Raw genomic sequence first — 23662 nt, forward strand, 5'->3', positions numbered from 1 at the left:
AATTACGCTAGAGGTTGTCTTCGGATCTCCGGACAACTTCCGAAGCGAAGAGCTAATCTTCGATATCGTCCCTTTTCGCAGCGGCTACCACGCACTGCTCGGACGAACCGCACTCACTCGATTCAATGCGGTCCCTCATTATGCTTACCTCAAGCTCAAGATGCCCGGACCACGCGGCGTCATAACAGTTAATGGAAATACGGAACGCTCCCTCCGTACCGAGGAGCACACCGCTGCCTTAGCAGCAGAAGTACAAAGCGGCCTTTTCAAGCAAGGCCTTAATTCGGCGGCCGAGCCCCCGGACACTATCAAGAGGGTCCGGACTACTCTGCCGCAGGACAGCCCGGCTCGCCAAGAGCTCGACTAGCAATTTGGCCTCCGTCCCAGTCCCAATGAAGTGGCGGCATTCGCACCGCGCGTACATAACTACGCACTCAAAATACCGTGGGGACAGGCGGAGGCATAACTAGCTTGTGATCCACAATACGGCTTGACCGCTCCAGGACACATATACTTTCACTGTTTCTTTTCTGCTATTCAGGTTTCTTTTCCAGAGGCCTTCCTTGACGACTTGATCGCGGGTCCTTTCAAAGGACAAATACACCTAGCCGGCAGTCAGCTCGGACGTAGAGGGGAATTTCTTCGTGGTTTCTTAAACAACCACTCTACCTGTCTCCAGGGTCCCGCGCGCAGCTCTCCCTTGGTCGTGGCATGTCAAATAGCACGTTGCTTATCACAGTACTTGTATCAATGCACTTTGACGTATTTGAAGGAAATATGCCCTAGAGGCAATAATAAATTTATTATTTATTTCCTTATATCATGATAAATGTTTATTATTCATGCTAGAATTGTATTAACTGGAAACATGATACATGTGTGAATACATAGACAAACAGAGTGTCACTAGTATGCCTCTACTTGACTAGCTCGTTAATCAAAGATGGTTATGTTTCCTGGCCATAGACATGAGTTGTCATTTGATTAACGGGATCAGATCATTAGGAGAATGATGTGATTTACTTGACCCATTCCGTTAGCTTAGCACTTGATCGTTTAGTATGTTGCTATTGCTTTCTTCATGACTTATACATGTTCCTATGACTATGAGATTATGCAACTCCTGTTTACCGGAGGAACACTTTGTGTGCTACCAAACGTCACAACGTAACTGGGTGATTATAAAGGTGCTCTACAGGTATCTCCGAAGGTACTTGTTGGGTTGGAGTATTTCGAGATTAGGATTTGTCACTCCGATTGTCGGAGAGGTATCTCTGGGCCCACTCGGTAATACACATCACTATAAGCCTTGCAAGCATTGTAACTAATGAGTTAGTTGTGGGATGATGTATTACGGAATGAGTAAAGAGACTTGCCGGTAACGAAATTGAACTAGGTATTGAGATACCGACGATCAAATCTCGGGGAAGTAACATACCGATGACAAAGGGAACAACGTATGTTGTTATGCGGTTTGACCGATAAAGATCTTCGTAGAATATGTAGGAGCCAATATGGTATCCAGGTTCCGCTATTGGTTATTGACCGGAGACGTGTCTTGGTCATGTCTACATAGTTCTCGAACCCGTAGGGTCCGCACGCTTAACGTTCGGTGACGATTTATATTATGAGTTTATGTGTTTTGTTGTACCGAAGGTAGTTCGGAGTCCCGGATGAGATTGGGGACATGACAAGGAGTCTCGAAATGGTTGAGACGTAAAGATCGATATATTGGACGACTATATTTGGACATCCGAAAGGTTCTAAGTGATTCGGATATTTTTTGGAGTACCGGTGGAGTTACGGGAATACATGAGTACATATGGGCCTTATTGGGCTTTAAGGGAAAAGGAGGAGAAGCCACGAGGGCTGGCCGCGCGCCCCCCATGGGCCTAGTCCGAATTGGAATAGGGGAGGGGCTGCGCCCCCTCTTTCCTTCTCCTCGCCCTCTCCTTCCTTCCCCCTCCTAGTGGGACTAGGAAAAGGGGAGTCCTACTCCCACTAGGAGGAGGACTCCTCCTCCTGGCGCATCCTACAGGGCCGGCCGGCCTCCCCCCTTTGCTCCTTTATATACGGGGGCAAGGGGGCACCCCAAGACACACAAGTTGATCTATTGATCTATTTCAGCCGTGTGCGGTGGCCCCCTCCACCATATTCCACCTCGGTCATATCGTAGCGGTGCTTAGGCGAAGCCCTGCGTCGGTAGCAACATCATCACCGTCATCACGCCGTCGTGCTGACGGAACTCTCCCGTGAAGCTCTGCTGGATCGGAGTTCGTAGGACGTCATCGAGCTGAACGTGTGCTGAACTTGGAGGTGCCGTACATTCGGTACTTGGATCGGTCGGATCGTGAAGACGTACGACTACATCAACTGCGTTGTGCTAACGCTTCCGCTTTCGGTCTACGAGGGTACGTGGACAACACTCTCCCCTCTCGTTGCTATGCATCACCATGATCCTGTGTGTGCGTAGGAAATTTTTGAAATTACTACGTTCCCCAACAGTGGCATCCGAGCCAGGTTTATGCGTAGATGTTATATGTATGAGTAGAACACAAGTGAGTTGTGGGCGATATAAGTCATACTTCTTACCAGCATGTCATACTTTGGTTCGGCGGTATTATTGGATGAAGCGGCCCGGACCGACATTACGCGTACGCTTATGCGAGACTGGTTCTACCGACGTGGTTTGCACACAGGTGGCTGGCGGGTGTCAGTTTCTCCAACTTTAGTTGAACCGAGTGTGGCTACGCCCGGTCCTTGTGAAGGTTAAAACAGCACTAACTTGACGAAATATCGTTGTGGTTTTGATGCGTAGGTAAGAACGGTTCTTGCTCAGCCCGTAGCAGCCATGTAAAACTTGCAACAACAAAGTAGATGACGTCTAACTTGTTTTTGCAGGGCATGTTGTGATGTGATATGGTCAAGGCATGATGCTATATTTTATTGTATGAGATGATCATGTTTTGCAACAGAGTTATCGGCAACTGGCAGGAGCCTTATGGTTGTCTCTTTATTGCATAAGATGCAAGTGCCATGTAATTGCTTTACTTTATCGCTATGCGATAGCAATAGTTGCAAAAGCAATAGCTGGTGAGACGACCATGTGACGACACGTTGATAAAAGATCAAAATGATGGAGATCACGGTGTCATGCCGGTAACAATGAGGATCATGACAGTACTTTGGAGATGGAGATCAAAAGCACAAGATGATGATGGCCATATCATGTCACATATTTTGATTGCATGTGATATTTATTTTTTATACATCTTATTTTGCTTAGTTCGGCGGTAGCATTATAAGATGATCTCTCACTAAATTTCAATATAAAATTGTTCTCCCTGAGTATGCACCGTTTCAAAAGTTCTTCGTGCTGAGACACCACGTGATGATCGGGTGTGATAGGCTCTACATTCAAATACAACGGGTGCAAAACAGTTGCACACGCGGAATACTCAGGTTAAACTTGACGAGCCTAGCATATGCAGATATGGCCTCGGAACACTGGAGACCGAAAGGTCGAGCGTGAATCATATAGTAGATATGATCAACATAGTGATGTTCACCATTGAAAACTACTCCATCTCACGTGATGATCGGACATGGTTTAGTTGATTTGGATCACGTGATCACTTAGATGATTAGAGGAATGTCTATCTAAGTGGGAGTTCTTAAGTAGTATGATTAATTGAACTTTAATTTATCATGAACTTAGTCCTGGTAGTATTAGCATATCTATGTTGTAAATCAATAGCTCGCGTTTAGCTCCCCTGTTTTTTTTGATATGTTCCTAGAGAAAACTATGCTGAAAAATGTTAGTAGCAATGATGCGGATTGGATCCGTGATTTGAGGATTATCCTCATTGCTGCACAGAAGAATTATGTCTTTGATGCACCGCTAGGTGACAGACCTATTGCAGGAGCAGATGCAGACGTTATGAACGTTTGGCTAGCTCAATATGATGACTACTTGATAGTTTAGTGCACCATGCTTAACGGCTTAGAATCGGGACTTCAAAGACGTTTTGAACGTCATGGACCATATGAGATGTTCCAGGAGTTGAAGTTAATATTTCAAGCAAATACCCGAGTTGAGTGATATGAAGTCTCCAACAAGTTCTATAGCTAAAAGATGGAGGAGAATAGCTCAAGCAGTGAGCATGTGCTCAGATTGTCTGGGTACTACAATCGCTTGAATCAAGTGGGAGTTACTCTTCCAGATAAAATAGTGATTGACAGAATTCTCTAGTCACCATCACCAAGTTAGTAGAACTTCGTGATGAACTATAGTATGCAAGGGATGACGAAAACAATTCCCAAGCTCTTCGTGATGCTAAAATCGACGAAGGTAGAAATCAAGAAAGAGCGTCAAGTGTTGATGGTTAACAATACCACTAGTTTCAAGAAAAGGGCAAATGGATAGAAGGGGAACTTCAAGAAGAACGGCAAGCATGTTGCTGCTCGAGTGAAGAAGCCCAAGTCTGGACCTAAGCCTGAGACTAAGTACATCTACTGCAAAGGGACTGGTCACTGGAAGCGGAACTACCCCAAGTAATTGGCGGATAAGAAGGATGGTAAAGTAAACATAAGTATATTTGATATACATGTTATTGATGTGTACTTTACTAGTGTTTATAGCAACCCCTCGGTATTTGATACTGGTTCAGTTGCTAAAAGTAGTAACTCAAAACTGGAGTTGCAGAATGAACAGAGACTAGTTAAAGGTGAAGTGACGATGTGTGTTGGAAGTGGTTCCAAGATTGATATGATCATCATCGCACACTCCCTATACTTTCGGCATTAGTGTTGAACCTAAATAAGTGTTATTTGGTGTTTGCGTTGAGCATGAATATGATTTGATCATGTTTATTGCAATACAGTTATTCATTTAAGTTAGAGAATAATTGTTGTTCTGTTTACATGAATAAAACCTTCTATGGTCATACACCCAATGAAAATGGTTTGTTGGATCTCAATCGTAGTGATACACATATTCATACTATTGAAGCCAAAAGATGCAAAGTTAATAATGATAGTGCACCTTATTTGTGGCACTGCCGTTTAGGTCATATTGGTGTAAAGCGCATGAAGAAACTCCATGCTGATGGGATTTCGGAATCACTTGATTATGAATCACTTGATGCTTGCGAACCATGCCTTATGGGCAAGATGAAAGACTCCGTTCTCCAGAACAATGGAGCGAGCAACTGACTTATTAGAAATAATACATACTGATGTATGCGATCCGATGAGTGTTGAGGCTCGCGGCGGGTATCGTTATTTTCTGACCTTCACAGATGATTTGAGCAGATATGGGTATATCTACTTGATGAAACATAAGTCTGAAACATTTGAAAAGTTCAAAGAATTTCAGAGTGAAGTAGAGAATCATCGTAACAAGAAAATAAAGTTTCTACGATCTGATCGTAGAGACAAATATTTGAGTTACGAGTTTGGCCTTCAATTAAAACAATGTGGAATTGTTTCACAAACTCATGCCACCTGGAACACCACAACATAATGGTGTGTCCGAACGTCATAACCATCCTTTATTGGATATAGTGCAATCTATGATGTTACTTACCGATTTAGCACTATCGTTTTGGGGTTATGCATTAGAGACAACTGCATTCACGTTAAAAAGGGCACCATCTAAATCTGTTGAGACGACACCGTATGAACTGTGGTTTGGCAAGAAACCAAAGTTGTCGTTTCTTAAAGTTTGGGGTTGCGATGCTTATGTGAAAAAGTTTCATCCTGATAAGCTCAAACCCAAATCGGAGAAATGTGTCTTCATAGGATACCCAAAGGAGACAGTTGGGTACACCTTCTATCACACATCCGAAGGCAAGACATTAGTTGCTAAGAATGGATCCTTTCTAGAGAAGGAGTTTCTCTCGAAAAAAGTGAGTGTGAGGAAGTAGAACTTGATGAGGTAACTGTACCTACTCCCTTATCGGAAAGTAGTTCATCACAGAAATCTGTTCCTGTGACTCCTACACCAATTAGTGAGGAAGTTAATGATGATGATCATGTAACTTCAGATCAAGTTACTACCAAACCTCGTAGGTCAACCAGAGTGAGATCCGCACCAGAGTGGTACGGTAATCCTGTTCTGGAGGTTATGTTGCTAGACCATGATGAACCTACGAACTATGAAGAAGCGATGGTGAGCCCAGATTCCACGAAATGGCTTGAGGCCATGAAATCTGAGATGGGATCCATGTATGAGAACAAAGTGTGGACTTTGGTTGACTTGCCCAATGATCGGCAAGCCATTGAGAATAAATGGATCTTCAAGAAGAAGACTGACGCTGACGGTAATGTTACTGTCTACAAAGCTCGACTTGTTGCAAAAGGTTTTCGAAAAGTTCAAGCGATTGACTACGATGAGACTTTCTCACCCGTAGCGATGCTTAAGTCTATCTGAATCATGTTAGCAATTGCCGCATTTTATGATTATGTAATTTGGCAAATGGATGTCAAAACTGCATTTCTGAATGGATTTCTGGAAGAAGAGTTGTATATGATGCAACCGGAAGGTTTTTTTAATCCTAAAGGTACTAACAAAATGTGCAAACTCTAACGATCCATCTATGGACTGGTGCAAGCATCTCGGAGTTGGAATATACGCTTTGATGAGTTGATCAAAGCATATAGTTTTATACAGACTTGCGGTGAAGCATGTATTTACAAGAAAGTGAGTGGGAGCACTACAACATTTCTGATAACTATATGTGAATGACGTATTGTTGATCAGAAATAATGTAGAATTTTGTGGAAAGCATAAAGGAGTTTTTCAAAGAAAGACCTCGGTGAAGCTGCTTACATATTGAGCATCAAGATCTATAGAGATAGATCAAGACGCTTGATAAGTTTTTTCAATGAGTACTTACCTTGACAAGATTTTGAAGTAGTTCAAAATGGAACAGTCGAACAAAGAGTTCTTGCATGTGTTACAAGGTGTGAAATTGAGTAAGACTCAAAGCCCGACCACGGCAGAAGACAGAAAGAGAATGAAAGTCATTCCCTATGCATCAGCCATAGGTTCTATAAAGTATGCCATGCTGTGTAGCAGATCTATTGTATACCCTACACTGAGTTTGGCAAGGGAGTACAATAGTGATCTAGGAGTAGATCACTGGACAGCGGTCAAAATTATCCTTAGCGGAATAAGGATATGTTTCTCGATTATGGAGGTGACAAAAGGTTCGTCGTAAAGAGTTACGTCGATGCAATCTTTGACACCGATCTGGATGACTCTAAGTCTCGATCTAGATACATATTGAAAGTGGGAGCAATAAGCTAGAGTAGCTCCGTGCAGAGCATTGTTGACATAGAAATTAGCAAAATGCATACGGATCTGAATATGGCAGACCCGTTGACTAAACTTCTCTCACAAGCAAAACATGATCACACCTTAGTACTCTTCGGGTGTTAATCACATAGCGATGTGAACTAGATTATTGACTCTAGTAAACCCTTTGGGTGTTGGTCACATGACGATGTGAACTATGGGTGTTAATCACATGGTGATGTGAACTATTGATGTTAAATCACATGACGATGTGATCTAGATTATTGACTCTAGTGCAAGTGGGAGAATGAAGGAAATATGCCCTAGAGGCAATAATAAAGTTATTATTTATTTCCTTATATTATGATAAATGTTTATTATTCATGCTAGAATTGTATTAACCGGAAACATGATACATGTGTGAATACATAGACAAACAGAGTGTCACTAGTATGCCTCTACTTGACTAGCTCGTTAATCAAAGATGGTTATGTTTCCTGGCCATAGACATGAGTTGTCATTGGATTAACGGGATCACATCATTAGGAGAATGATGTGATTGACTTGACCCATTCCGTTAGCTTAGCACTTGATCGTTTAGTATGTTGCTATTGCTTTCTTCATGACTTATACATGTTCCTATGACTATGAGATTATGCAACTCCCGTTTACCGGAGGAACATTTTGTGTGCTACCAAATGTTACAACGTAACTGGGTGATTATAAAGGTGCTCTACAGGTGTCTCCGAAGGTACTTGTTGGGTTGGCGTATTTCGAGATTAGGATTTGTCACCCCGATTGTCGGAGAGGTATCTCTGGGCCCATTCGGTAATACACATCACTATAAGCCTTGGAAGCAATGTAACTAATGAGTTAGTTGCGGGATGATGTATTACGGAACGAGTAAAGAGACTTGCCGGTAACGAAATTGAACTAGGTATTGAGATACCGACGATCAAATCTCGGGCAAGTAACATACCGATGACAAAGGGAACAACGTATGTTGTTATGCGGTTTGACCGATAAAGATCTTCGTAGAATATATAGGAGCCAATATGAGTATCCAGGTTCCGCTATTGGTTATTGACCGGAGACGTGTCTCGGTCATGTCTACATAGTTCTCGAACCCGTAGGGTCCGCACGCTTAACATTCGGTGACGATTTATATTATGAGTTTATGTGTTTTTATGTACCGAAGGTAGTTCGGAGTCCCGGATGAGATCGGGTACATGATGAGGAGTCTCAAAATGGTCGAGACGTAAAGATCGAAATATTGGACCACTATATTCGGACATCGGAAAGGTTCTGAGTGATTCGGGTATTTTTCGGAGTACCAGTGGAGTTACGGGAATACGGGAGTACATATGGGCCTTAGTGGGCTTTAAGGGAAAAAGAGGAGAAGCCACGAGGGCTGGTCGCGTGCCCCCCATGGGCCTAGTCCGAATTGGACTAGGGGAGGGGCTGCGCCCCCTCTTTCCTTCTCCTCCCCCTCTCCTTCCTTCCCCCTCCTAGTGGGACTAGGAAAAGAGGAGTCCTACTCCCAATGGGAGGAGGACTCCTGCTCCTGGCGCGCCCTACAGGGTCGGCCGGCCTCCCCCCTTTGCTCCTTTATATACGGGGGCAGGGGGCACCCCAAGACATACAAGTTGATCTGTTGATCTATTCCAGCCGTGTGCGGTGCCCCCCTCCACCATATTCCACCTCAGTCATATCGTAGCGGTGCTTAGGCGAAGCCCTGCGTCGGTAGCAACATCATCACTGTCATCACGCCGTCGTGCTGACGGAACTCCCCCATGAAGCTTTGCTGGATCGGAGTTCGCGGGACGTCATCGAGCTGAACGTGTGCTGAACTCGGAGGTGCCGTACGTTCGGTACTTGGATCGATCGGATCGTGAAGACGTACGACTACATCAACCGCGTTGTGCTGACGCTTCCGCTTTCGGTCTACGAGGGTACGTGGACAACACTCTCCCCTCTCGTTGCTATGCATCATCATGATCCTGTGTGTGCGTAGGAAATTTTTGAAATTACTACGTTCCCCAACAGTATTAATCAAATCATAATGGAAACAGTTTGCGGCCCAAATTTTAGGGCCCCTGCTTATTGCTTTTGCTCCTTTTCTGTTTTCCTTTTTTACTATTAATAAGCTTATCAGATAGCACCCGTACACTTTGGTACGTTTCAATTTGCCAGGGGCTTCATAGCGCCCCACACCATGGAAACAAAGTCCGAACACTTTTTACAGTATGGTTTGGCACCCCGAATTTAGCACTATATGCATTGGCTCCGAATCATGTCTTTGGTCAATAGTTGGGTTTCCCGGCTCATGTGCTAGCTACCTTACGTTCCGCTATATCGGCTAAGGTAGTAAAGGGATCACTACTGCGATTGTGCCCTGGTTTACCCAGAGGAGCACCTCAGTAGACAAAGCTGAAAACTGACTGTCATGATGCGGCGAGAGCCGGTCAGCTCTTCGGAGGTTTCAAATCGTTAGAGATTTTTTCCGCATTACGTGAAGGATCGGTACCTACCCGATCAGGTGCTTATAGCATTCTAGTTCGGATACTAGGGGCTGCGCCCACAGTTTTATTGTCAAACTCCTATGGCTAAGTGAGAGTGCTAAAGCCGCATAGTCTGATTGCCTGGTTCGTTACGCTAAACACGTCCTTCAAGGACCAAACAATTGGATCAAGAGTGTTTGGATTCCATCCTGAACACCTCCGTACTACCTACGTGGGGGCAGAAGCCGACGACTGGCCAACTCTCAGATTTCATACAAAACGGCCGCACAGGAGGTAATTTTTTAAAAACATAACAAAAATTATATTACATAACAACTTTGTTTCATCATACAGGGTAGCGACAACATGAATGTATTCATTCAAAGATAATGTCTTTCGCACATTGCGTCGCTACAATGCAGGACCCCTCCAGGATGTCTTTAAAATATCGCTCTGGCGTGCGGTGCTCCTTGCCCTCAAGCGGCCCTTCGGTCAGGAGCTTGACGGCGTCCATCTTCGCCCACCAGACCTTGACGCAGGCGAAGGCCATGCGCCCGCCCTCGATGCAGACCGTCCGTTTGATGACGTCCAGCCGAGGACAGGCATTCACCAGCCGCTTCACGAGTCCTAAGTAACTGCCAGGTATAGCTTCGGCAGGCCACAGCCGGATTATTAAATCCTTCATGGCCAGTTCGGCCACCCTATGCAGCTCGACCAACTGCTTTAGCTGATCGGTGAAGGGCACTGGATGTTTTGGCGCAAGGTATTGCGACCAGAATAGCTTCTCCATTGAGCTCCCTTCTTCGGCTCGGAAGAACTCCGCAGCGTCCGACACACTGCGCGGCAAATCCGCAAACGCCCCTGGAGAACTCCGAATCCGGGTTAGTAAGACATACTGGTTCTTCACATACTTGCTTTGCATACTAAACGCCTTACCCGCCGCGATCTTCCTGGCTTCCTGGATATCCTGGAGGGCGCCCTGGGCCTCAACCCGGGCTTCTTCCGCGCTCTGGCGGGCCTTGGCGAGTTCGGCCTCTTGAGCCGAAACATCACACTCCAAGGCCTCGCATTTCTTCACAGCGTCCTGGAGCTCTTGCTGGACCTCGTTGACCCTGGCCTTGAGCTTCTTACGGGCGGCTTGCTCCTTGGCAGCATTCTCCTCAGCTTCGGCCAGGGCCTTTTTAAGGGCCTCGACCTCGGTCGTCGCTCCTAGACATATCTTAACGCTACGGTCAATACACATCATTTATTCTTTCCGAATATATAGCGAGTCATCAAATACCTTGCTGGTCTGCTAGCTGCTTCCTCGCTTGGCCGAGCTCCTCCTCGGCCCGCTCCAGTCTCTGCTTTAGTCCGGAGACTTCGACAGCATGTGAGGTCGCGGCCAGCAACGGCGCCTGCTCATTCATACAAGACACATTTAGTTAGTTTCCTGCAAAAATGGATTGATCCTCTGTCCGGTTTTGCTTTCCGAACACCGGACAGTGTCTCAGGGGCTACTGCCTATATGGGGATTTTCTCCTTTGCGTCGCTTACCTCAAAACCTGTCAGCAGGCCGCTGCAGGCTTCGGTCAGTCCGCTCTTGACGGACTGAACCCTCTCAATCACCGTACCCATAAGGATACGATGTTCTTCCACAATGGAAGTGCCTCGCAGCGCTTCCAAAAGATTGTCCGGTGCCCCTGATTGAACAGAGACCACCGGTGGGATAGGCACACCTCCGCCTTTCAAAGGAGGCTGCACGCCAGACTACGGAGCCGTGTAGGTCTCCGGAACCATATCCGGACGGGGGCCGAACTGAATACGGCCCCCATCGCTAGTCTCCATGGGGGACTGCTCCCCCATATGTGCGGTGACCGAGGTTTCGCCCTCTGGCGCCACCCTGACGGACTCCTGAGACTCTCCCTGGCCTGGGAAAGTCCTTCGCGACAGCACCTCGGCGTCGCCTTTGGCCGTGGGAGAGTTAGCGGCCGGCGGTGACGCGCTGGCCATCGCCCTTGAATCCAACGAACCTCTTGATGAGGATCGCTGGGAGCTGTCGTGGGCCGGACTGCAATTACACAATCAACCATGTTAATACAATGAGGAGGAAAGGCCGGATACACGGGCGAGTACGAGTCTGTCAGTACTTACGATGCGGCCAGGGGCTTGCTCCGGGGGCGTCGCTCCGGACTGCTGTCGACGTCCCACACGGTTTTATCCGCGAGGGAGCCTTTCCCCTTCTTGGGCGCCTCCGCCTCCAGATTTGTGGAGGCCGCCCTCTTCTTCCTCCCCCCATCAGGGGGAGGGTTGCTCTCCTCCTCCTCCTCATCGTCATCTTCGGCGGAGGAGGAGTGAGTCTTGTCTTCGGACATCACGTCCGAAGTGCCCTTGCGGCGAGGGCCACCCCGGCCCCCCTTGGCCTTCTTCTTGGCCTTCTTCTCCGGCGGCTGGTAGGGTGCCGGGACCAGCATCTTCGCCAGAAGCGGGATGACTGGTTCTTCGGGCAACGGAGCCGAACTGTGAATTCGCTCCGCTTTATTCGTCCATTCCTGAAAGGATAAATTAGCAAAGTTTAGTTACCCTCCCTGGACAAGCAGGTAGAGAGTACGCCTTGAGATGTGAAGGACTTACGGCGCTGGTGGGGTGGGCAAGCTCGTGCCCACAATCTGAGTCTATGGCCGGTGGCTTCTCGTCGCCCTTGAAGAGCAGCTTCCAGGCGTCTTCATGAGTGGTGCCGAAGAGCCTCACCAAGGTCTGGTGCTTCTCCGGATCGAATTCCCATAGAGGGGAAGTTCGGCTTTGGCAGGGGAGGATCTGGCGAACTAGCATAACCTGGATCACGTCGACGAGCTTGATGTTTTTATCCGCCACGCTTTGGATGCGCGTTTGCAGCGCCATCAGCTCATCCGACGAAGACCAATTTGGGCCCTTCTCCATCCAGGAGGTCAGCCGCATTGGAGCCCCGGACTTGAATTCGGGAGCCGCGGCCCAGGTGGCGTTGCGGGGCTCTGTGATATAGAACCACAGCCTCTGCCACTCCTTGACAGTCTCCACAAACGTGCCTTTGGGCCATGTGAAGTTGGGTATCTTGCTCAGCATGGCTCCTCCGCACTCCGCGTGTTGGCCATCCACCAGCTTCGACTTCACGTTGAAGATCTTGAGCCACAGACCAAAGTGGGGCTGGACGCGGAGGAAAGCCTCGCAGACGACAATGAATGCCGAGATGTTGAGGAAAGAGTTCGGGGCTAGATCATGGAAATCTAGCCCGTAATAGAACATAAGTCCGCGGACGAAAGGGTGGAGTGGAAACCCTAGTCCGCGGACGAAATGAGGGAGGAACACCACCCTCTCGTTGGGTTTTGGTGTGGGGACGACTTGTCCCTTGGCCGGAAGCCGGTGGGCGATCTCCTTCGCCAGATACCCGGTCTCCCGAAGCTCGGCGATGTCCTTCCCCGTGACGGAGGAGGCCATCCACTCGCCTTGCCCTCCAGAGCCGGATATGGTTGAGAGCTTGCTCGGGGTGGAAGAGACGAGAACTTGGGCCCTGGAGCTCGAGAATGGAAGCGCAAAGGAAGAAAGAAGGCGTGGGTGAAGAAGAAGAATCCTTATCCCTTTATAAAGGCAGTGAATATCGAACGCCTCCCCACTCGCCTATTCCCAAGGGCTGTGTAAACGGCACGGCTAGGTTACCCATGCCCGTATTGATAAGAATCCCGCAATAAGGGGACACGATCTCTGCTTTGACAAGACGTGCCAATGGAAACCACATCTCGAAACGCGGAACGTCAGACGAAAACGGTTCGAAATAATGACTGGGCAGGCGTGATGTCATCTTGCGAAAAGTTGTCAGCGGATGGGACTCGTGAAATATTATACTCTCTACGGCTGTGTGTGGTACTTGTGTTGCAGATCCGGACACGTTCGTTGCGTCCGAAGACTATCTTGGAGTATTCGGAAAGGAGAACCCGCCCTTCAATGCCGAAGACAATCTGCGCGCCGGACACCTCGTCATTGAAGCCTGGTTCAGGGGCTACTGAGGGAGTCCTGGACTAAGGGGTCCTCGGGCGTCCGGCTTGTTGAACATGGGCCGGACTAATGGGCTGTGAAGATGCAAGACCAAAGACTCTCTCCCATGTTCGGATAGGACTCTCCTTGGCGTGGAAGGCAAGCTTGGCGACCACATATGAAGATTCCTTTCTCTGTAACCAACTTTGTACAACCCTAGTCCCCTCCGGTGTACTATATAAACCGGAGGGCTTAGTCCGGAAAGGGATACAGTCATACAGGCTAGACTTCTAGGGTTTTAGCCATTACGATCTCGTGGTAGATCAACTCTTGTAATACTCATATTTATCAAGATCAATCAAGCAGGAAGTAGGGTATTACCTCCGTAGAGAGGGCCCGAACCTGGGTAAACATTGTGTCCCCCGTCTCCTGTTACCATCGACCTTAGACACACAGTTCGGGACCCCCTGCCCGAGATCCGCCGGTTTTGACCCCGACAGAGACCACTCAGGAATGGATGACGATGAAATTCAAGACGGTGCCGCTACTAAGGGGAAAATTTATCTTGACCCGGGTGTTGTGTGGACGCGGACCACCGTCATGTCAGTAGGCGCAAGCCGCCTGCTCCGCCTATTGGAACAAGCCGAGATCCAGTGTCGCGGTCCTTAATCTCTGACACCCACGCGCCCCCACGGCTTCACACGCAGTGCTACTTCTTCTTCATCGACGGTGAGATCAGCAGGTTGGACATGGATTTGAAGCGGGGGGCGTCGGTGCATGCTCGGGGCGGCTGCGTGACCTCGTTTCGATCGCAACATCGATCCGATGGTGCCCCCTAGGCCGATTCGATGATGGCTACTTCCAATGGCAGGTATAGCAATTCGAGGTGGCAGGGGCAGCCGCGGTTGATTGGAAGATAGATGAGGGGAGGGGAGTCTGGGCCTGCGATGTGGGCTGTAGGGCAAGCGAGGGCAAGGGTCGGCGCATGAGGAAGGGCCGAAATTATCCTGAGACTCGGATGCGGCCGCTCAAATATAAACGCCAGCTAATGCGCCAGGCTTCAGCTAGGTCCGATTTAACTCCTCAAAAAGAAAAAAATTGAGGAGTAAGCAGTTTATAAAGAAATGTTCGCATATTCAAAAAATAGTCATGATTTTGAACAATGTGCGCATATTCAAAAAAATGTTCATCAATTTGAATAAAATTGCGAATTCAAATGATGTTAATGAAATTTTTATAAAATGTTAAGAAAAAAGGAAAAAGTTTGTGATTCAAAATTTGTTCCCAAATTTCAGAAAACGTTTGCTGATTCAAAAAATGTCAGAAAAAAGAAAAAAGTTTGTGATTCAAAAATTATTCCCAAATTTCAGAAAATGTTTGCTGATTCAAAAAATGTTCATTCGTTCAAAAATTGTTAGCTGATTCAAAAAATATTTGCGCATTTTAAAGAAATGTTTGTGATTTCCAAAAAATGTTTGCCAACTCAAAAAATGTACCCAAGTTAAAAAACAATTGCAACCTGAAAATTTATTCGCAAATTTATAAAAGGTTCATGAATTCAAACAATTTTTGCAGTTTAAAAATGTTCCTTAATTTGTAAAAAAGGTTCATGAATTTGAAAAAATGATCATGATTTGAAACAAATGTTCACAAATTTGAAACCATGTTCACAATAACAAAAATTGTTCATAAATTTGATTTTTTTCATAATTTCAAAAACATGTTCACGAGTTTGGAAAAATGTTGGCAAAGTTGAAAGATGTACATGAGATAAAAGAAAAAAGAACAATAATAATAATAAAGTAGAAATGAATAAGAGAAAATAGAAAAGAAATGGAAAAAAGGAAAAGGAAAAGAAAGAAAAACCAGAATAAAAACAAGGAAAAAGAAATGAGAAAACTGGTTCAGGGATGGTTTTCGAAACTATCCAAAACCGATGATGAATACACCTGAAATGGGACGGCCCAAACGCTGATCAGGCCCGCTCGCTCACGGGCGACCTGCGCACCAAGACGCCCCGTTTTCATGCAGTGTCTGTGAGAGACACAAAGGCGATTAGGCAAAGGAAAATTGCACTCACTTATAAGCTTGGCACTGCATGCATCGTTTCCTCACGGGTGCTTCACGAGGGAGCCAACACATGACAAAACGGCCGTGCGAATGCCTCGAGTGTCACGGCGGCGCGAATGCCAATGGTGCGTCCTCCGCCTCGGTGCGCCAACAGAGGGGTTGCGAGTTCGTCACCGTGTTCAGACGTCAGATGGACCGGACCGTCCTCGGTGAGGCAGCGATAGCACACCTAGCGAGGGATCCATGCGTCGTTTAGGCGAACACAATGGAATCCATACAGAAGGAATCCGAGCGCTGGTGTCGGGCGGCCTCCTCCCAGGAGCTGTGGAGCGCAAGCCGGACGGTCATCGCGGCCGCGTGGTATGAGCTCGGGGTCGACGAATCTGGAGCTGTAGGACTCAGATCCGCTGCCAGCCATGCCGGAGAAGGCTGGAGATTACCGGATGGGAGTTTAATTAGGGGGACGGAGTGGAGTGGTTAAGGTTTGGTCCGGATAGCGGATGGGGATGATTATATTTGGGGTCGGGTGGGTCAGCATGGGTCGGGTCCAATGTGGAGGACGCGCTCGTGCGTGCCCGGGCCTTCTCATATTCATCCCATATTTGAGCAAGATATGAGGGATGCCGGTCAGTCCTGACGTTTGAGACTAGTTTGAGGCCCCGTCCACATCAGTTTTTGGCTGTCCGCCCAGACGTATGAGAAAGGTTTGAGACACCCGACTCTAGATGCTTTTAGACAGTTAGACGGTGTGGGAGCTGCGAGATGCATGAGGGAGAGGACGCCCATGAAGCTGCCTCCCATCCCAACACGTTGACGCTTACCAACTCGCTCAATAGAATGAAATTCCCCGTTTCTAACAACTCGCATGCATTTTATAATTAATTAGTAATGAACCGAGCATCACAAAACGACAAACCAGAAGTATGACTGACGGCATTGGCAACGAGAACATTGGCAATGAAGGAACATGTTAAAGTTGGCTTAGAAACGGAAATAACAATTTTTTAGAGATGGGCCTAACAAAATGAAACGGAATGACTATTACTATTTCTTTTACAAAAAAAAACTTTGAGATGACTTTTCTCTAGGTTTGGTAGTATCATTGTTGTTTTTTACATTAGCTATGCGATTCCAATGATGGTAGACCACTGGGAGTACCTGTCTTTTTAGGTGCAATGATGGTATAAAGTATCTACATTAGCAAAGTGATAACAATTGGGTTCCAATAATGATAACAATTTGATTCGCCAATTTTGGTATAAAGCCAACACCGCCGCGATGGTGTTCGCCGGAGAGCCGATCATGCGGACCGCCATCCGGATCATGAAGAGCTTTGCTACATCTACGAGCAAATCTTACAGAATTGTCTTTACGGATTGCCATGGCAACATTTAATTAGGGAGGAGGAGGATGAGCAATGCTAGAACGACGAACAGATTTTACATATTTGACGAAATGGTGCTAGCTGGCAGTGTTTGATTGAACATTAGAGAGGGAGGCGGGCCCCATCCCCTTGAAATTCAGGGGGGCGGGGGGGGGGGGGGGGGGGATAATTAGTGTGGAGAGGCCCGTGAACCCTCGTAATTGTCCGTGCGTTTAGAACTATCGGAGGAGGGACTACCCTGAAATTCAGGAAGAGGATTAGTGAGAGACTAGTCGAGGAAATAGTCCGCAAGAAGCATTCCGTAGGTGGTCTGTAAGCGTAGAGTTTTTTAACCATAAATATCGGTCAACTCTATTTAGTTCGGTTATTCAATTTTTGGTATAAAAGTGATCATCACTAAACATAATAGCCCGCTAAGAACTTAACTCACGACCGAGGAGCAGCGCATCACCCTCTAGTGTGGTGCAGCTTAGAGCATCTCCAACAGTCGCCCAACGCGCCGCACGCTAAAAACTACTTTGTCGCGCGCCTTTCGCCTGGTTTTGCGTGGCCGGCAGCACTGGCTCCAACAGCCGCGCTAAAATGCAGCGCGCGCGACTAGCCGGGGCATTGCATATATTGCATTTTGGACACAAAATGGATTTGAAACATTCAAAATGCAATGCACATGACATATAAATTTCACACAAACAAGTTGATGAATAAAAGTTCATGCCCACAAGTTCATCCAATCAAGTTCAAAATGCAAACCAAGTTCATGACACAAACGGAAGACACATCAAGCCTCGTCCTTGTCTTGGTCCTCTTCTTCGGAAGACGATTCTTCCTCCTCCGAAGATGATTCTTCCTCCTCCTCCTCATCGCGCACCGCATCGCGTGAAGCTCCGACGGTGTTGGCAAGATCTTCAACGGCATCTTCATGGGAATGTGTGTGAGGAGGCACACCGGAAGACATTCCGCCCATGGCGGCCAGAGGTGCCCCCATGCCTCCCATGAGAGATGCAAAACTCATGCCTCCCATGACGGCCATAGTGTCGGGGGTGCTCCAAAGCCACCCATGCCTCCCATGGTCTCCATGGTAGCTCCAAAGCCACCCATGGCACCTAAACCACCTACGGTACCTCCGAAGCCACCCATGCCTCCCATGGCGCCAAGGCCACCGCCACCCATTGCATGAATCATGGCTCTTTTTTTGGATCAAGACTTCTTCACGGGCAAGATTGACATACTCCTTTTGCGCCTCATTGAGGATAGATGTGTCCAAGAAGAACAAGTGCTTCTCCCATTCCAACAATCTAGTTCGCTCCTCATTGCTCACCTTTCTCTCCTCCAAAGCCACCTTCCTCTCCTCGGCCGCCACCCTCCTCTCCTCGGCCGCGGCATCTTGGTTCCTTTCCATTTTCCTCACCTCGTTGGCTTTTTTCTTGCCTTCACAATAGATTCCATAGCATTTTTGAGCTCATCTTCTCCTTTCCTCTTCTTCTTTTCTTTTGCGTCTTTCTTGCACCCATCCGGTCGTTTTGGCTTCGAGTATGAAACCGAGTTGGGTGTGGGGCTTCTCTTGCCGTCATCACTTGATGCATACTCCTCCTCCTCCTCATCATCATCATTTAACTCAATTGTTCGCTTGCGTTTGTTGCTCAAATGCAAATCATCCAAATCATCACACTTCTTCCATTTCTCATCATCCTTCAACACTTCATAGCAATGAGGCAAGGTAAATATCCTTCCTTTCTTGATCTTCCCCTTCTTGGTTCTCTTCTCCTCTCCTTTGAACAAGTTTTGTGCAATGTTGTACTACATGAAAACAAAGCAAGTTAGCACTTCAAACACCAACAACAAGTATGATGAACATGGATGAAATGCCACTTACTCTATCGTCCTCATTGGTGCCACTTGGGTTCAACTTGTCAACCGCCTTTTGTGCGGCCGCCCACTTTTGACAATTTGTGTTGATTGTCGACCACCGGGACCGAAGTGATCTCTCGGAGCGGTCAATTCCACTCACGCTGCGAACATCAAAGTGTTCTTTCATCTGCCCCCAATAAGCATCTCTACTTTGATCACCTCCAACGGATGGATCCCTCGACACTTGCAACCAAGTATTGCATAGTAAGATGTCATCGGCGTTGGTGTAATTGCCCGCTCTTTCTTTCGGCGCGTCGACAATGCCCTCACCGTCCTCGTCCACCTCGAACTCATGGTCTTCGAAATGCATGTCATTGGTTTGAGACCAATGCGAATTGTTGGAGCCAACACCCATAGTTGACATGTATGCATCATCGTTGACACTACAAAATATATAGAACAATGCAAATAAGCTATCTATATGAATGCATTCAAAAAATAACAAGAAAAGAAAAGTTGGAAAAAATTTCTACCTTTGGCACATATCGTCGAACACGTTGTGCGCGTCGGCCGCCGGCTCAACGAGTGAGCTCGCCAGTGCTTCGGTAGCCGCCGCGCCCGTCACACGCCCTGCAAGCTTCTTTCTCCTCGCCTTCGAGGTGCCGGAGCTGTCCGCGGCCTTGTTCTTCTTCGCGGATGTCTTGCCCTTCTTCGGCCGCGCCACATTGGGGAGCTTCAGGGGGGGGGGGGGCGGCGCTGGCGCGACGCCACCCGCCGCCGTGGTCATCCGCGGCGGCATGAAGAGGCCACGCGCGAGGCCGATGCTCGGAGGAGCTCCGGCGGTGGCGAGGCCAACGCTCCCCGCGCTAGGGTTTCCGAAGGCGGCGGCGGGGGAGGGGTCGCGGCTGTAGGATGGGGTGAGCGGGGTGCCGGCGCGTGCGTCCATCGGGTCAAGTTCGCCGGCGCCGGCGCGCGCGGGGCGAAGGTGGCGGGGAGGAGAGAGTGCGGCGCGAGCGCTCGTGTGTGCCGCGCGCGGAAGCCGGCGCTCCAAATACACAGCACAAGTTGGCGATTCGGACCGCGCACCCAACTACATATGCCGCGCGCGCGGTTGTTGCGTGCCCGCTGGAGCTTGTCTACAGGTTGCGCGCGCTAAAATGATAAAATTTGCAGCGCGGCGCTTGTTTAGGGCAGGTGTTGGAGATGCTCTTAGCCATATATGCATCGCATACACACGACCACGTATACGAGGGCAGGACAAGCGGCTATGAAGTCTTCAAGATCAACACAGGTACGCAAGAGACAAGACGGGCAGGGGCAAAACCCAATCCAAATTCCTGCCGAAGATCCAAAGATCGCCGAACAGCTCACGCCATGTAGAGAGTCTCAGAGACCTTCTCTCTCTCACTGTCTCACCAGTGGTTATTTATGCGAACCGTAGTAGGAGCATCAGTGCATGCCCAGTGCTCTGTGATCCCGTTAGACGGCACGATGTACCCACGGACAACCACCTGCTTTCTCGCCGCCGCCGTCGTCCTCCTCCTCCTGCCCCTTCTGACCTCCTACCCATGCACGGTCGCCGCACATCGCCTGCCGCCGCCCTCTCCTCCAGGTACATATGCTGATATGCACATATCACATATGCAATCAGGGTGCTTCGAACCCTAGCCTTGTTGTGTGTATGAAATGAATCGGGTGGGTCGATGTGATTGCAGTGCTGCTGCTAGGTGGCGACGCCAGTGCTTGCGGCCGGAGCGCGGCGCGTGAGGGGAAGGGGCTGGCGGTGGGAGTTGCCAGGCGCTTGGGGCATAGGCCGCCGGTGTGGAGGCCTCCCTCGCCGAGACCCCAGGCCAGCCAGGGGGTGTACACGCCCACGCCGCCACCGCCGCCGTCGATCAACGAATAGGGCGCCGGGGGTCATGGCATGCATGCGCGGGCACGCGATGCTGGCTTCCTTCCATCAATCAATATCTCCTGCTTATTCCAGGGTGTTGCGTGGATATGCACTACAGGATAAGGAACAGCTAGCGGCCGTGTACCATAGCACTTCCGCTAGTGTCAAATAAACTTGAGTCTATTCTATTAGTTGTACAACTACTCATATGATGCTCACTTATCTCCATTCTATAAAGTATAATAAAGTACAACTACGGTGGTTTTTTGTTTACGAAAAGATCAGATCTATCGTAAAAGTCTTTGACCTCGTCGATGACAGATGTAAATCTTTGTACACATGCCCCTAAGGACCAACACGTCCTGGAGTTGTAATCGTCGCCCTTGAACCCTTGCATAGATCTAAAACATCTGACCAAAAATGTCGTCACATGACCAAAAACCCTAACCTTACCGCCCAAAGGAGAAGGCGGAAATCTACTCTGGAGCTCCGTCGACTTCGTCCAAACGAACGAACTCGAGGAGGATCAGAACTTGGAAGACAAACTCAAAGAAGCGCCGCCATCCGCCCGAGCGCCGCACCTTCGAGGACTAAAAACTTTAACCTAAACTACTAATTGGAGCGGAGACACTAGGATTCCCCTCCCCGCCACCGGCCGCCGAAGCAGCAGGCAGAGGGGAAGTGAATCCATGGGCTCGCTGGTGAAACCTGGAGGGAAGAGTTTACCCTAGCTGCCTAGGGTTAGGCGAGACAACTATGGTAGTTGGCTTGATAATTTTTCATTTTCAAATCCGAAATCAAAGGAGCTGACATAGTTGATATGATCCATTTGTTAATTTTTCATTCATTAGTACATACTAGAAGGGTTGGCGCGCTTTGCTGCACGTTGGTGTTGTTGAGTTTTCATAATTGTTTTACTCCTTCTGTTTGAAAATATAAGGTGTATTAGTTTTTTGAAAAGTCAAACCTTCTTTTAAGTTTGACCAAATTTACAGAGAAACATATCAAAGTGTTAGCATTGGATTCATCATGAAATGAATTTTCATATTTTATTTATTTAGTATTGTGGATGTCGATATTTTCGACTATGAACTTGGTCAAAGTTAATGAAATTTGAACTTTTTCCAAAAAAATAAATATACCTTATATTTTAGAACTGATGGAGTATTTGGTGGGGGGGGGGGGGATGATGAAGATTGTTTTCTTTTTAAATAATAATAATACACCAACTTATTAAATTACAAAGGTTATGCGCAATCAGATATTTTTAGTTTGCCTATTTGTGCCACGCCCTAATTTTGTTTATGGGGCAAGAAATTAAAATAAATAAATAATAATACACCAACTTATTAAATGACAAATGTTATGGGCCTTTGGCAGACTAAATTGCATTTCGATCCAACCTAGTCGTGGGTTTGCGAGTTTGATCCATTTGGCCTTGTGGCAGATGTGAAGGTGAAGGGAATATGCAATCACGTGATAATTGGCAAAGAGAGCAATGTGTCACGAGGGTGGAACTAGGAAGCAACGTACAGCTAGCCATGTATCACCAACACACGCAAGACGAGCAGAGCCGAAATCCAATCCACGTTAGCGTTTGGCTGGGGATATAAGAGCGTCACAATCAGACAACGAACAGCTCACACCACGCACAAAGCAAAGCTCTCACTCATTGTCTCGTTAGGCTACTGACTCGAGCACCGTTTTTCATTTTGTTTGTGTGTAGTTTTTTTTCCTTTTTAGTTTGCCCCAAAGCCTTTTTCCTGATTTTTTTCGATATTGCCCCTTCATTTTCAGCTTTACACACCACCGATGCATTAAATACTCCTTCAATTGTGTATCCCCTCTCTTTCCTCTTTACCTTCTCGATCTCCCATCGAGCCAACTCTCTCCCCCCAAGACGGCAAGATGTACCAACGGAGAGCCACCTGTTTTCTCGTCATCATCGTCGTCCTCCTTCTCCCGCCCCTGCTAGCTTCCTATCCATGTGTGGCCGCCGCACATGGCCCACCACGTCATGCTCCAGGTACATATAGTTCCCTTTTGATGTTTTCCGAATATGTGCTCCGTTCTTTGTATGTATATACGGGCCCGTCGATGTAATTATGGTGATGGTGCTAGGTGGCGACGCTGGTGCGTGGGGTCAAACAGACGGGCCGCATCGTCAAGGGGGGAAGGTGCCAGGGATGGGAGCCGCGAGGCGCTTGGGACAGAGGATACCGCTGACGGACCCTCCGTCGTCAATCCCTAACAAGAACTCGGGGGTGGTGATTCCCCTGTCGCCGCCACCACCGCCGTTGATCAATTAATAGGTGTTGGGAGTCTGGGTACGAGCATATTCCATGGTGACTTCTGTGCACCTCTGGTCTCTTACTAATGTGTTACAAGAATAATGTTGCTGGTGTGAAATAAGTTGTCATGCTTCAAAGTCTTAAAATGTATTGTTCACTTCTCTATATCAACCTGGACTTCTGAGGTAAATGGTGGAAATAAATCTTTTTTGTTTCGGTGTGTTGCGTGGATATGCACCACAGCATAAGGAACGGCTAGCTGCCGTGTACGAAAGCACTTTTGGCCAGCGGTGTCAAACAAAGTTCGACGCAATTATATACTGTATTGCACAACTACTCGTATATATGACGCTCACTTATCTCCGGTCTATACAGGACAAATATGGT

At 47.7% G+C, this 23662-nt stretch overlaps 1 protein-coding gene and 1 long non-coding RNA gene across 2 annotated transcripts; both read left to right on the plus strand.

Annotated features, from left to right (window-relative positions):
• The first annotated feature begins 20501 nt into the window (after positions 1-20501).
• On the plus strand, positions 20502-21257 carry LOC123142036 (myosin-1-like). Its single transcript, XM_044561067.1, has 2 exons — positions 20502-20702; positions 20806-21257. Exons 1-2 carry the CDS (start codon positions 20519-20521, stop codon positions 20994-20996), a joined length of 375 nt encoding a protein of 124 aa, XP_044417002.1. The 5' UTR covers positions 20502-20518; the 3' UTR covers positions 20997-21257.
• A 1420-nt stretch (positions 21258-22677) lies between these two features.
• LOC123142037 (uncharacterized) lies at positions 22678-23442 on the plus strand. Its single transcript, XR_006470500.1, has 2 exons — positions 22678-23010; positions 23106-23442. It is a non-coding gene; the product is annotated as an uncharacterized lncRNA (long non-coding RNA).
• Positions 23443-23662: the final 220 nt, after the last annotated feature.

The sequence above is a fragment of the Triticum aestivum genome, chromosome 6D, assembly GCF_018294505.1.
Source record: "Triticum aestivum cultivar Chinese Spring chromosome 6D, IWGSC CS RefSeq v2.1, whole genome shotgun sequence".
Lineage (NCBI taxonomy): Eukaryota > Viridiplantae > Streptophyta > Magnoliopsida > Poales > Poaceae > Triticum > Triticum aestivum.